Source organism: Osmerus mordax, chromosome 3 (genome assembly GCF_038355195.1).
Source record: "Osmerus mordax isolate fOsmMor3 chromosome 3, fOsmMor3.pri, whole genome shotgun sequence".
In the NCBI taxonomy this organism is placed as follows: domain Eukaryota; kingdom Metazoa; phylum Chordata; class Actinopteri; order Osmeriformes; family Osmeridae; genus Osmerus; species Osmerus mordax.
In genome coordinates this window covers 5,628,124-5,642,794 of record NC_090052.1, presented here as the reverse complement: position 1 = coordinate 5,642,794, position 14,671 = coordinate 5,628,124, and the positions used below count along the sequence as shown (strand labels likewise).

Genomic DNA, 14,671 nt, shown 5'->3' with positions numbered 1-14,671 from the left:
CAAGAGAACAACCCTCCATGTTATGACTGGTGAATATGCACAATGCAGCAAGCAATACCAAAAGAGGGACAGGGAGTCAGGTGGCTGAGCGGTTAAAGAATCGGGCTAGTAATCAGAAGGTCGCTGGTTCGATTCCCGGCCGTGCCAAATGACGTGTCCTTGGGCAAGGCACTTCACCCTACGTGCCTCGGGGGAATGTCCCTGTAATTACTGTAAGTCGCTCTGGATAAGAGCGTCTGCTAAATGACTAAATGTAAAAGAGCACCAGCTGAGCTAGAGTCTTATATTGCATCTTTTGGAGAATTTGAATGTGGACATGTGTTGAACATTTTAAATATGGCCCAGTCCAGTTATTGTAAGGCTCTAATTGCAAGTGTATGTGTCTTGTATCTGATGTTCCAAAAAGAATATCTTCAATAGCCCCCCCACTTTATTTCTCCAGGTAAGAGCAAGGAGGCTGAGATCAAGCGGATCAATAAGGAGCTGGCCAACATCCGCTCCAAGTTCAAGGGGGACAAGGCCCTAGATGGCTACAGCAAGAAGAAGTATGTGTGTAAGCTGCTCTTTATCTTCCTGCTGGGCCACGACATCGACTTCGGACACATGGAAGCTGTTAACCTGCTCAGCTCCAACAAGTACACCGAGAAACAGATAGTAAGTGTGCTGCGTTTGTGAATGTGTCATGAACAGCAAGTGTGCTTTGCGTGTATGATAGAAAAGCACCTGTGTGCTAAGCACAATTTGCATGTTTCTGGTCTCTATCAGTCTAGTTTGTCGTCTTTGACAGTCATTACTTGTGGTTCTAGGCTAAAGCAGGATCAGTGTGTGCATCTCCCTAGTTTGTTGTGCTTACTGCTTGTCTAGGTCATTGACAGGCCATGACTGTGAACACGCCAGAACTTCAATACTGTGCTCGCCTACATGGTCCGAATGTTGACAGTACAATTGGAGATCAATGAACTGTGTCATTCAGAGAGTGGGCTAATATTTCTTTAAGAACTACATGACTTTAGGAAAGGCCTGCTATTTAAAGACTCCTCCAATACCTTTTGATTGTATTTAGTACCAGTGTTTCCCCTAGGTTTACAGCTTTTTTTGTGGGGGGGTGGGGGGGGGTGGGGGCGACCATGTAGAGACAGAAATGACATGCCGTCGTGTAAATAAGATAAATAACATAAGGCCATTTAGTTTGTTTAATAAAAGAGCAAGCTATAGACCTGTTTTATAGGAAAGGTAACCTTAAATGACTTATTTTGTGATCGGGCGCTATATATATATATATATATATATATATATATATATATATATATATAAAAAAGACAAACAAACGTTTTTTTTATTAACTTGACCTTCCAGGTGGGGCCGGGGGTGCCCCTAATATAATGGTAGGGGAAACATGGTTGATGATTTTCATTTAAGGTTCAGAGTGTCATTTCACAAAGCGTTGTAAAGAGCTTTGTCCATTTAAAACCACAATTGCAATGCCTGTTAACCGTGCTCACTTGTGCAGTGCCCCTTCGGCGGCTAGCAAGGTCCATGGCTCCATCACTTAGTGCAGCTCAACATGGCAGAGAACACTTATTTATATTCATTTGTTGTGAGCCACTAATTCAAACTTCACACAACACTGCATGTTCAGGGCGTGAAATTACATTTTTTACTTGGTAACACCTATCTAAAATCTGCATTAAGGTTAAGAACGTAAAGATAAAGTTTAACTGTAACATTGGATAGAATGGTAGACCAGTCACTATCAGCTCACAGCAGGCTCATACTGTGCTGTAGGCTAATTAGCAAGCATTTTGTAAAGAAATAAAAACAGATCGCATAGATAAAATTTCGGGAGCATATCAAATCACCAAAATGATTGCAATTTCAAGCCCTCGGTTGGGTCCTGAGCAATACATCTGCCAAATTTTTACTTCATGCAGTGCCCAGTACTCAAGATAATGGAGCCACAGACACACACACACACGCAGAGATTCCTGCCTTTATAGCCAAATTTGCTTGTTTCCTTCCTTAAGGCATGGTAACTCTCCACCCTGCTGTGGATCCTGCCCGAAATCCCACCGAGGTAGATATAGAATGTTGTTTAAAAGGCCAACAGGGTATCCTTAGGGGAATTAAAGTTTTCAAGGGCACTGCCACGGGCAAAGGCGGAGGCTGTCTGAGCCAGTGTAATTTCCTTGTTCACCCGCTAGGTCTTCTGTCAATAAAAACTAGTAATGTTTAGCCTTTGACTCAGTCTAAAGGCCTTGAGAGTGCATCCTCACTTTACCTTCTGCCTTCCACCTTTTGAGGAAGACGGTTTCTAAACAACTAAGAGTAGAAAAGAGAAACATTCACATGTTCAGTCATGTAAGGTTAGGGATTATCGTCAACCAGCAAAGGGAGGGGGATGTCATTTTTTTTCTGTCAGTAATAGACAACCCTATAACTCATGGTCCCAAGATTTGGGGGATTAGATCCCACCATGAAGTTCTCAGCCCCTGCTCCCTGTACATCACAGACAACCCTATGTTTTGTTCATTCTTAGGTAAATCTCTAAAAATAAAACAGTAGACCCTAATTAGACTAAACAATGACACAACCGTATGTACTCCTTCACGTTTCCTAAGGCTCTTTGTTTCCCAACTTCCGTTTGTACTCAAACAGACCACCAGCAGCTTTCAGACGTCTCAGACTCGAACAGTCTGAGAGTCACAAGGAATTTGAACCTGAAGTTTGCACAGGCCCAGGATGGAGCCTTTCTAATGTTAAGGGCCATACCATGAAAGAATGTTATGTTAAGCCCCCATGGAATTTTCTGTAACGCACTACAGTACTTATGCACCCTCCTTCCAGAAGTCTTTTTGCAAATCGGCTTGAAATTGCGACGATTTTGGTCGCATATGCTCCCAAAATTGTGTCTGTGCAACCTCAAAATATATTTGGGAGCATTTGTGAGAGTGCAAATAATTGTTATGGTGCTACCTGTTTTAATTTCTTTACAAAACGCTTGCTAATATACCGGAACAAGTTATCCCTTACTTCTCAACAGGAGAAATCCAAGGTGTTGCGTGTGAAATGGTTAAAATGTGTGAGTCTCACTGCGATTGCGTGAGATTTGAGAGCCCTGAATTAAACTTTGTTTTATTAACTGTAATGCAGATTTTGGTTAGTTTTAGCCACCAGTCACTCCTTGTCACTGCGCTCCGTTGTCATGTGCCAGGGAGCAACTAGCTCACAAAATAAATCTAAATTTTTTTGTTGTTGTGGTGTTCCTTAATATTTGGTGGGTGCTCCAAAGTTTTTGAGGGTGCTGAGCACCAGTGCCACCAAGTAAAATAGTTAATTTCAAGCCCTGCAAATCGAAGTTGCCACCTTCCTGGTTGAGAAGTTCTGCTGACTCACAGTATGTTCAGAACCATATATTCAGGTAGGTCAGGCTTCACACCAGTAAACCAGTGTTAAGAATGAGGCCGCTCAGAGATGCTGTGGGATCAGTCGAGTTCAAAGGCAGGTCAGCGGCAAAACATTTTGTGACTGAATGTTAAACTGCTACTTTATTATGTACAACAGCAATAATTATGGCAACAGAAGAGGTATTGTTAATGTATGTCTTTATGTATAATTGCGAGTCAGGCCACATATTTGCTCCTCAACATTTACTGCCATTGCAGGGTTTTTCCTGGGTCAAAATGGGTCTTCGGTACTCCCCCCAAAAAACATATGTATATTCTCTTTTTTTTCTAATCAATGTATTAATTACCAGGTGTTTTGCATCTCCCTCAAACAACGAAAATCACCAGTTAACTTGATTTAAATTCGCAATAACTATAGACTTATACAATAACAGGCTTAAATGAACTGACAACATAAGTTATACGATTTAGAGTTCTCAAGGACGCACACGCAATCTCAACTGCGGTGTGAAGCGCGTGTCCGTGCAATTCTCCGACATGCACTCTAACAATCACTGCTGATAGACGGCCTAAAATTTTGTACAGCCTGATTTCTAATACCGTGGCGGCAGAAATTTAGCCATAGAGGAACTGCACTATATATTATCATTCCAGGTTAAGAATACCAATGGAAGATGCGTTGGAAATCGTAAATCAAACTTTTGTCAGCATTTTGAGTGGAAATGTAATTTGCATTTGTACAGGTGTATTCGTGCACGTCGGGCTGGCCCTCGCAGCGGAACGACAGTTTAGTGGCCACTGTCCATTCGCGCACCTCACAGTTGCGTATTGATCAGACAAGAAGACACGCTTATCAACTCGATTACTATTGATCAAAACAGAACGAGGGTTCGGCTGTAGCCTACTTGAAACATACTATTGAGAACGTATTCGCTGACATGCATTGCACGCGTGATGAACACAGCTTTAAAAAAAAAAATTCAACACAGACTTTTTTTTGGCTTTGGCGCTCGGGATTTGTCATTGGCGCTCGGGAAAACGACTTTGGCGCGCGCCAAATTTTCTCTAAACAGGAAAACCCCTGCATTGTGTACTACTACTTCTTCGCTGTTTCCTGTTTTTATCTAGCAGCATGTCATAGGATCTAGGGTATACTGCCCCACCATTTTTGTTGGTATTGCACCTTGCTTATGCTTATTAACCCTTGTGTTATCTTCGGGTCATTCTGACCCATCAGTCATTGTGACCCACCGTTGTATTGCGACAACTTTTCCGCATACAAAAACAAAGTGAAGCATTTTCTTTTAACCGTTGGGCTGTCTCAGACCCCCCACATTGCAACGGTTAAAATAAAATAATTTTTATTTGTTTTTGTATTGGGTAAAATTGGGTAAACACAACGATGGTTCGTTATGAACCTTTGGGTCATGTGACCCGAAGGCAGCACAAGGGTTAAGGGCCAGGGAGGCGTCCACAAAGTATGCACCAAATGAACGCAGGATACGTGCAGCAGACATTAAGCATATGCGTACACATACTTATCATGAAGTATAATTCGACCTATAGATGTCTGTTCTAAGGAAAGGGGTGATTAAAAACGACGGATATTTTTATCTTTAATTTCTTTATTGATTTTATAATACTTTAACATGGTACTTACAGTATGCATGTAAACAGAGTATTTCAAAAAAGTTGTTTCATAAATGCCTGCTCATGCCACACAAAAGACAGAAGTAGTGTGCTGGGTGAGAAAACGGTGTTCCATGGTAGGGATGGCTGGTAGCCATGTGACCGGAGCCCGTGCGCTGAAACGGCACTAGTGACAATCCAACCTGACTACTTGACTCAGCGCCAGGATGAGCTTGCCTCTTCTGAGGTTTCTATACAACACAATCAATCTTATCTTTCCTTGTCTCTTACCCTCCCTTCCTCTTTTTCATTATCCTGTTTCCTTCCACACCAATACCCCCCCCCCCCCCCCCCCCCGCCACCTCTCTTGTTGACTGCTTGCTCACACTACCATGGATCCTCTCTCTATCCTTTCCGCTCTTTTTCCTGTTTCGGGTCTACATCCTGCCTCCCTCATCCCTTCAAATATGCCATATCTCCTCCATGCCCTCCTACACATTTGTACCGCACATCTCCTCCCTGCCCCCCACTCCCTCTTGCCCTACCCTCCACCTCTCCCTCGCCCCAGGGCTACCTGTTCATCTCGGTCCTGGTGAACAGCAACAGTGAGCTGATCCGCCTCATCAACAATGCCATTAAGAACGACCTGTCCAGCCGCAACCCCACCTTCATGTGCCTGGCCCTGCACTGTATTGCCAATGTGGGAAGCCGGGAGATGGCCGAGGCCTTCGCTGGGGAGATCCCCCGCATTCTGGTGGCAGGGTGAGACCTGGGATGCAGGAAAAAGAGGGAGACAGGGTGGGTGGGGGAGAGGGTGCAGGAGAGAGGTTGGGGTATAGACAGGGTGGGGAAAACAGGGAGGGTGGAGGAAAAAGGGGGAGAGCCCATGAGCACTGATGAGCATTTCAAAGATTACAAGCATTTGTGTTGGTTCTTGCTATGTTTACATGTAATGGTTTTTCCAGGGACACTATGGACAGTGTGAAGCAATCAGCTGCCCTCTGTTTGCTGCGCCTTTACAAGACCTCCCCTGACCTGGTTCTGATGGGCGAGTGGACCTCCAGGGTGGTGCACCTCCTCAATGACCAGCACATGGTGAGGGCCTATACTAGCCTAGCTCAGGCCAGCCTAGCTCAGTTTAGCCTAGCTCAATTCAGCTCAGGCTAGTATAGCCTACCTCAGCCCAGCACAGCCTAGCTCAGCCCAGCAATCTACTGTGCTGTTGCACTTTCATCCACAAGAGATTCATCTTTGTGCAGCTCCAAAACTATAACTAGGGATTGCAGCTTTTTGGTTATAATGGTTTGGTTATAATGAACTGTTTTCCCAGTTTTTTTTTATTGGAAGCTAATAAGGCCATATTTGTATTATTTGAACTGTATTATTTCATTTTTCTCCTACTCTTATAGGGTGTGGTGACAGCGGCCATCTCCCTCATCACATGTCTGAGCCAGAAAAACCCAGATGAGTTCAAGACCTGCGTGTCCCTGGCCGTGTCTCGTCTGAGCAGGGTGTGTGTGCGTGCTTGTGTGTGCGCCTTCTGAGAGGAATTGTTGGACTGAGGGATAAGTAGGTTCTTCAGCCGCAGTAACCCTCCTCCTCGTCTCCCTCTCCTCTCTCTCTGTCTCCAGATCGTGTCTTCGGCCTCCACTGACCTGCAGGACTACACCTACTACTTTGTCCCTGCCCCCTGGCTGTCCTGCAAGCTGCTGCGCCTGCTGCAGTGCTATCCCCCGCCTGAGGATGGCGCTGTGAAAGGCAGGCTGGTGGAGTGTCTGGAAACCATTCTCAACAAAGCTCAGGAGCCGCCCAAGTCCAAGAAGGTGCAGCACTCCAACGCCAAGAACGCCATCTTGTTCGAGGCCATCTCGCTGATTATCCACTATGACAGGTAGGCGGGATCAAAGACAGGTAGGTGGGGTCTAAGGAGTGTAAGGATCCCGGAGACATGCACACCAAGTGGTGTAACGGACCGTAGTTGATCTGTGATCGTTCGGATCACCCCCCATGGTTTGGGATGCATGTGAACCGTGGATAACTTGCAAAGTTTAGCTTTAGTGTGAAATACAGTTTTACTGCCGCTGTTACTTTTTAAAGTAATAATTCCCTAAATCTTGATGCAGTTACAGTCTCAATACAGACCCGACTGACTACCGTATTTTTGAGAAATAAAGCTGCAGCTTGTACCCCGATTTTACAGTATTGTTTGTGGTTGTACGGCGTATATTACGAAACGGCTTATAGCCCGGTTTAAGAACAAAAAAGTGGCTTTGTCCCATGATCTCTACACAGACCATGCAGCTAATTGAATGCTCAACACTTGAACGGTGGCTTATTACTTGAAAAAAGAATTATTTACTGTGTACAGTTACACTATCAAGGCTTGGAAATACAGTGACCTGCTAAAGTACATTTACATTTAATCATTTAGCAGACGCTCTTATCCAGAGCGACTTACAGTAAGTACAGGGACATTCCCCCAAGGCAAGTAGGGTGAAGTGCCTTGCCCAAGGACACAACGTAATTTAGCACGGCGGGGAATCGAACCGGCAACCTTCTGATTACCAGCCCGATTCCCTAAACGCTGTAAAGAAGGCAAATGGCTAGTAGAACATAACATTTCATAATAATTTCAGTAAATCAAACAGCTGCAAGACCCAGTGAAATGTTATAGGCTAGCTAGCAAAATAACGCTACAGCTAGCAAATTTAAGTTAGCTAGCATCACTAACAACATTGGCTAATTCAACTTCGGTAGGCTATCCTCAGGATTTGCAAGCTAGCTAAACTTATACTATATCTAACATATATCTAAACATAATGGATTTTCCCACTAAATGAGTGACTTTCCTGAATTCATGGACATACTATCCACAACCGAAGTGTGTTACACAATGCTGTAAGATCGCCTGTACTCGTGCATTGCTTGGTATCATTGTTCCTGTATCAAGTGCGGCATATATTCCAGTGCTACGCATATATGCGACATTACTCTGTGAGAACCGCATTCGAACGATCACATATGTGCAACGCTACTCCTTAACGGGTTAAATAGCATTCACAAAAAAAGTGTTTCTACTGTTGTTTTGTTATAAAAACGTTCTATAAACCGCACTACCACAAGAAAAATTTAAAATAGGGTTATAAACCGCGGTTTAATTTCCGAAAAAAACTATTCTAGTGCGTTTTATACTCCGATTTACAAACACAAAGCTCCCATTCTGGTGGGGTGCGTGTTATAGAAAATGTGGCGTCTTTTCCGAAAAATATGGTAACAGTGCAGTGACAGTCATTGCTAGCAGTTGAGAAGAATACATTCACATTTCACATTTTAGTCATTTAGCAGACGCCCTTATCCAGAGCGACTTACAGTAAGTACAGAGACATTCTCACAGAGGCAAGTAGGGTGAAGTGCCTTGCCCAAGGACACAACGTCATTTGGCATGGCCGGGAATCAAACCAACAACCTTCTGATTAATAGCCCGACTCCCTAACTGCTCAGCCATCTGACCCCCTATACGTTGAATACGTTGAAAAGCATGTCGCATCATCAAGTTGCATGATTATTATGAATGATAATAAGTAAATGTATTCAAGCAAAGCAAAAAGTTATAGTTATATATGTGTTTGTTTGTTTTTCTGATCCAATAATCCAAATATTCCAGTCAGTGATTCAAAACTGCTGTTCGGATTGGATAGAAAACCTCTCAATCCATTGCACCACTACAACTAACACACACACACACACGTGAGGCTGGTTAGTCTGTACTAGTAGTATACACTATTAACTCAGTGGTCAGTGGTCTGGATGCCCAGCCGACTGGTGTTCATGCATTCCCAGGATCAGGTGAGGCTGTAAATCATCGCAGGTGTTCTACTAATCTACTGTCGTGTCTATATGTGTGTTTAGTGTTATTTGTCCTTGACACAGAAGGATAGTAACTCTGTGCTAGGTCAGGCTAGTTTGTATAACTAGAGTGGGTACTAGTGGCGTAGCCGTTGGTAAGCCAGTGAATGTGCGTACGTCCACAGTGAGCCCAACCTGCTGGTGCGAGCCTGTAACCAGCTGGGTCAGTTCCTGCAGCACCGCGAGACCAACCTGCGCTACCTAGCTCTGGAGAGCATGTGCACGCTGGCCAGCTCTGAGTTCTCCCACGAGGCGGTCAAGACCCACATCGAAACGGTCATCAATGCTCTCAAGGTGGGCGGGCGGCAGTCTCACAGCTCATGCGCAGTCGAGACATATTTTGTTAATATTCCGGATGTTTAAATAATTGTCTGTGTCCTACCAGACGAGAGAAAAGTGGAATTGATTGAGTTTCTGTTTGGGCTCGTTCCCTCTTTTTTCCCCCTCATTCTGGCAGACTGAGAGGGACGTGAGTGTTCGACAGAGGGCGGCCGACCTGCTCTATGCCATGTGTGACCGCAGCAATGCCAAGCAGATTGTGGCGGAGATGCTCAGCTACCTGGAGACGGCCGACTACTCCATCAGAGAGGAGATGGTGTGTGTGTGTGGTTTAATCTACTGCCCAGTTCCGCTTTTCTCCTGTTTGTTTGTTTGTCTTGACAGTAAAACCCACTGATAAAACCTGCACCTCTCTCTTTCTAATTCTTCCTTCCTCTCCCCCTCTCGGATTTCCCCCCAGGTGTTGAAGGTGGCCATCTTGGCTGAGAAGTATGCTGTGGACTACTCCTGGTATGTGGACACCATCCTCAACCTCATCCGCATCGCCGGGGACTACGTGAGCGAGGAGGTGTGGTACCGTGTCATCCAGATCGTCATCAACCGTGATGACGTGCAAGGCTACGCCGCAAAGACAGTCTTTGAGGTAAGGACTTGTGGAAGAAACACCATGCTTTTTTTCTTCTTTTGTGACAGTGAGAATCACTTCAGCAGTACCGTAACCGTGGAAGTACCGTAATTTTGGGAAAATAAGCCGCGGCTTGTACTCCGATTTTACAGTTTTCTTGAGCGGCTTATATTTCGAAGTGGCTTATAGTCCGGTTTTAGAACAAAAAAGTGGCTTTGTCTCAAGATCTCTACAGACCGTGCAGCTAATTTAATGCTCAACACTTGGAACGTGGGCTTATTATTTGAAAGAGGAATTATTTACTGTGTTGTCTCAGTTACACTATCAGGGCTTGGAATACAGTGACTTGCTTAAGTAGGAAAATGGCTAGTAGAACATAACATTTCATAATAATTTCAGTTAATCAAACAGCTGCAAGACCCAGTGAAATGTTATAGGCTAGCTATCAAAATAACGCTAGCATTGCTAACAACATTACCAGGGCTCGACAATAACAATGGCCCGATGGCCCGGGGCCAGTAAAAAGTAACGTCCGGACAGTTAAACTAGCAAGTCACTGGCCCGATCGGGCCACTGCAAATTATTGATTGAAAAAAAAATTTGCATTGTAAAAGTTAACATCCTTCATATGTTTTGCTATCTGCTAAATGCATAAATAACTTTTCAGCTCGTGGGGCGCACAGTTGGCAAATCAAGAGTTGAGTAGTGAGTGACGACTGGTTGTCAAATTGTAATTCTTTAATCTCAATACATTTTTTAACAACTGGCGCGAGACTGGCGCAAGACAATAAAGTGAAGATGGCAGCAAAGTACAGCTACGAGCTCAAACGGAAGCAACTTTTATTATGGAACAAAGATGCACTGTGTCGTCTGTCGTATGTTCCCGTCTAAAGCAGACAAAGGTGGATATTTTTAGAGAGGCACCGACAATTTTCGAAAACCATACCTGACCAGCCATGCTAGCAGACAGCACATGGTTTGCGTGACAGCTAAGCGGATGGTTGACAATCCATCTTCTAGGCCGTTGACCATGCTGGTCAGGAATTTAAATGCCCATCGTGTTATTGCACGACTTATAATAACGGCATATCACGTAATTAAGACGGGCCAGACGTTCGTCTCGTTCCCCCAGGCTATTGAACTGCAGCAGAAGAATGGTGTCGACTTGGGTACTTAGTATCATACTGATGAAATGCTATGGAAGCTTTTATATATTAGCATTGAGGGACCAGAGGTTTCAGTTTCAGCCAGACAGAGTTGTGCAGAGATGGCTGTCAGCAGGGAAGAGAGCACGTCATGTTTGAGGTTAAAAGTCAATTGTTTTGCTGACTATTACCTTAAAAAATTTTATCACTAGAAATGTGATTTCATTTTTGTTCTTTTTATATCCAGGATGTGTTTAATAAATGGTTAAACATGTTAACAGAATAATAAGTATTTGTTTTTGTTGTAACAATGATAAATTACAACTTTTGTAGGGGGGGCCAGTAAAAACCCTGTGAGCCCTGATTACTAATTCAACTTTGGTAGTGTAACCGAGCTCTTTGTAAGTTTGTTTTAGATATAATTGTATATGATCGTGTGGACAATAAGACACGGACGCGGACATGCTATCCACAACCGAAGTGTGTTACACAATGCTGTAAGATCGCCTATACTCGTGCATTTCTCTTGGTACTAAGAATGCCCTGCGGCAAGCTGAAAAGCTACTAAGTTAAGGGCATTAGCTTAGTTAAATAAGCATTGTTTGGAGTTCTATTGTTGTGTTCGTTCTGTTTTGATATGTGTAATGCTATGGTCTATAGTTAAGATAATTTGAGTGTTCACCCTGATTGGAAATGTTGTGTAGTTAGATGGCTATCCAAGCTGTGTGTCTGGGCAAGTAATCAATCGTGAGCATTGGTCTGCTCAACGTTAGCCGATGCAACGGTAACGTTGTTTGCTTTCAAAGTGCGGCTTATATTCCAGTGCGGTTTATACTCCGATTTACAAACACAAACTGCTCATTCTGGGGGGGGGGGGGGGTGCGGCTTATACACTATGAGGCTTATTTTCCGAAAAATACGGCACATGGACATACTATAAAATAGTGACTTTTCTGCCCTCTCTGTGTACATATATACACCGATCAGCCATAACATTATGACCACTGACAGGTGATGTACATAACATTGATTATCTCGCTATCAACTTTCATTGATAATGGGTGGGATATTAGGCAGGATACTGAAAATGTTGTCCTCAAAGTTGAAGCTGAAGCAGGAAAAATGGTCAAGCATAAGGATTTGAGGGACTTTGACCAGAGACAAATTGTGATAGCTAGACAACTGGGTCACAGCATCGACAAAACAGCAGGGGTCTCAATTATAAAACTGTGCATAGGATTCTTACTAAAAGTGTACGTACGCCCAAAAGCCTAAAATGGCTTATGCCCCCAAAAAATCTGATTTATGAAAGTGTGCGTACGCACACTTGTAAGCAATGTTCCCTTTATAAATCACAGATTACCCACAAGTGTGCGTAGGTGAATCAGAATTTTACCCCGCCCTGAACACGCCTGTTTTTAACCATAAATGGTCAATGCAAAGCACCTCATGAATGCTAATCCAGTATATTAATGGCCCTGGCATGCGATTGTTATGTTGAATTACGTTGAATCATGGCGTCAGGAGGGAAAAGAATGAAAAGGCGCAACTTCTCAGACACTGACATTGAAATACTTGTAGGCGAGGTGGAGGAGCGAAAAAACAAGCCTATTTGGTGGCCGCAGCAGCGGGATCACCAATAAATAAAAAAGGGGACATTTTCAGCCCTGTTTGGTGCGTACGCAACGTTTATAAATGAGACCCCAGGTCTTGTGGGGGGTAAGTAAAAGCGGTGAACTGGCGACGGGGTCATCCTGGCCGATTTTGGTCTGATACAACAGATGAGCTACTGTAGCTCAAATTGCTGGTTAATGCTGGTTCTGATAGAAAAGTGTTAGAACACACAGTGCATCGCAGATTATTGCATATGGGGCTGTGTAGCCGCAGACCAGTCAGGGTACCCATGCTGACCCCTGTCTACTGCCGAAAGCGCTTACATTGGGGAAGTGAGAATCAGAACTGGACCACTGGAAGAAAGGGGCCTGGTCTGATGAATCACATCACTGGATGGCCAGTTGCATGTTTGTTGCTTACCTGAGGAACACATGGCACAAGGATGCACTATGGGAAGAAGCCAAGCCAGCGGAGGTAGTGTGATTCTTTTGGCAATGTTCTAACCTTGTGTCCTGCTATTCATGTGGATGTTACTTTGACACGTACCACCTACTTAAGCATTGTTGCAGGCTATTCCTCTTGCATTGAAATAGTATTCCCTGATGGCAGTGGAGTCTTTCAGCAGGATAAAGCACCCTGCCTCTAAGCAAAAATGTTTCAGGAATGGTTTGAGGAACACAACAATGAATTCAAAGTGTTGCCTCCAAATTCCCCAGACCTCAATCCATTCAAGCATCTGTGGGATGGGCTGCTTAAAGGATCTGCTGCTAACGTCTTGGTGCCAGATATAACAGCACACCTTCAGAGTGTAGTCCATGCCTCGACGGGTCAGAGCTGTTTTTGCGACCAAAGGGGGACCTACAAGATTAGGCAGGTGGTCATAATCTAATGGCTTATCAGTGTGTACTGTCTACATCAAAGTTTAAAAGTAAGGTGGTTAACTCCCCCTTTGAGGAAAACTACAATTTGCTACCTCAGGCTGGATCATATGCACACCTTATCTAACCTGTTATGTGGAAAAAAATAGAAACAAAATAGAAACAATCAGATTCAAGACAGGAAAGGCAGGAATGACTACAGAATGGTTAGTATAAATACTACTAATGATCATGTGACCCCCCCCAGGCCCTGCAAGCCCCAGCTTGCCATGAGAACATGGTGAAGGTGGGGGGGTACATCCTGGGGGAGTTTGGAAACCTCATCGCTGGCGACCCACGTTCCAGGTATTTGGGGGATGGGGCTTTATTGCACCAGTCTGGACATTCTACATGAGTAACAACGTTAACATCTTTCTCACTCTTTCTGGCTCCTCCACCCCCCAAACCGCCCTTTCCACTCTCTTCCCCATCCTCCCACTCCTCCCCTCTCTTGTCCCTCTCTCCAACCCCTCCAGCCCTCTGGTGCAGTTCAATCTGCTTCATTCCAAGTTCCACCTGTGCTCTGTGCCCACACGCGCCTTGCTCCTCTCTGCCTACATCAAGTTCATCAACCTGTTCCCGGAGACCAAGGCCACCATCCAGGAGGTGCTGCGCTCCGACAGCCAGATACGCAACTCGGACGTAGAGCTGCAGCAGCGTGCCGTGGAATACCTCAAACTGTCGTCCATCGCCAGCACTGACGTCCTGGTGAGAACATCCTCCTGACACCCATATCTTCCCCCCTCCACCTAGAGCAGAATGCACATTGAATCAAAGTAGTTGAATCATTATTTTAAACTGTAAGTAGTACTAGTAGGAGTAGTGGTAGTATTTTTGGGGTGTATATTTTTGAATCTTCTATTTATAAAAGCGCAGTGGAAAGCATGGTGCTGGAGTGGGTAACCGCACTAGTATAATATATACCCTACTATGTTCAGATCCCATGGATCTATACTGCATTACATACTGAGGAAATTCAAATAGATTAATTTATTCTGATGTTTCATTGCTGCTTTTGTGTTTATTGTCTGTGTTGCCTACTTGTAGTTTACTTTTTCTGTAACTGCACATAGTTACTCAAGCATTTGAAATTCCTCAAAACAGTTTAATTAATTGATCAGGACCTTGAGTAGTCAATGATATGATGAGTTG

General features: G+C 44.1%; 1 protein-coding gene across 1 annotated transcript in view; it reads left to right on the top strand.

The window, feature by feature from the left end:
- ap2a1 (adaptor related protein complex 2 subunit alpha 1) overlaps positions 1-14,671 on the top strand; it is a 33,073-nt gene that overhangs the window by 2,585 nt on the left and 15,817 nt on the right. The window contains exons 2-11 of the mRNA XM_067232492.1: positions 443-654; positions 5,602-5,795; positions 5,999-6,128; positions 6,443-6,544; positions 6,665-6,924; positions 9,065-9,233; positions 9,397-9,534; positions 9,679-9,861; positions 13,728-13,825; positions 13,996-14,227. Coding sequence (XP_067088593.1) covers positions 443-654; positions 5,602-5,795; positions 5,999-6,128; positions 6,443-6,544; positions 6,665-6,924; positions 9,065-9,233; positions 9,397-9,534; positions 9,679-9,861; positions 13,728-13,825; positions 13,996-14,227 — 1,718 coding nt within the window. The remainder of the gene's footprint in view (positions 1-442; positions 655-5,601; positions 5,796-5,998; positions 6,129-6,442; positions 6,545-6,664; positions 6,925-9,064; positions 9,234-9,396; positions 9,535-9,678; positions 9,862-13,727; positions 13,826-13,995; positions 14,228-14,671) is intronic.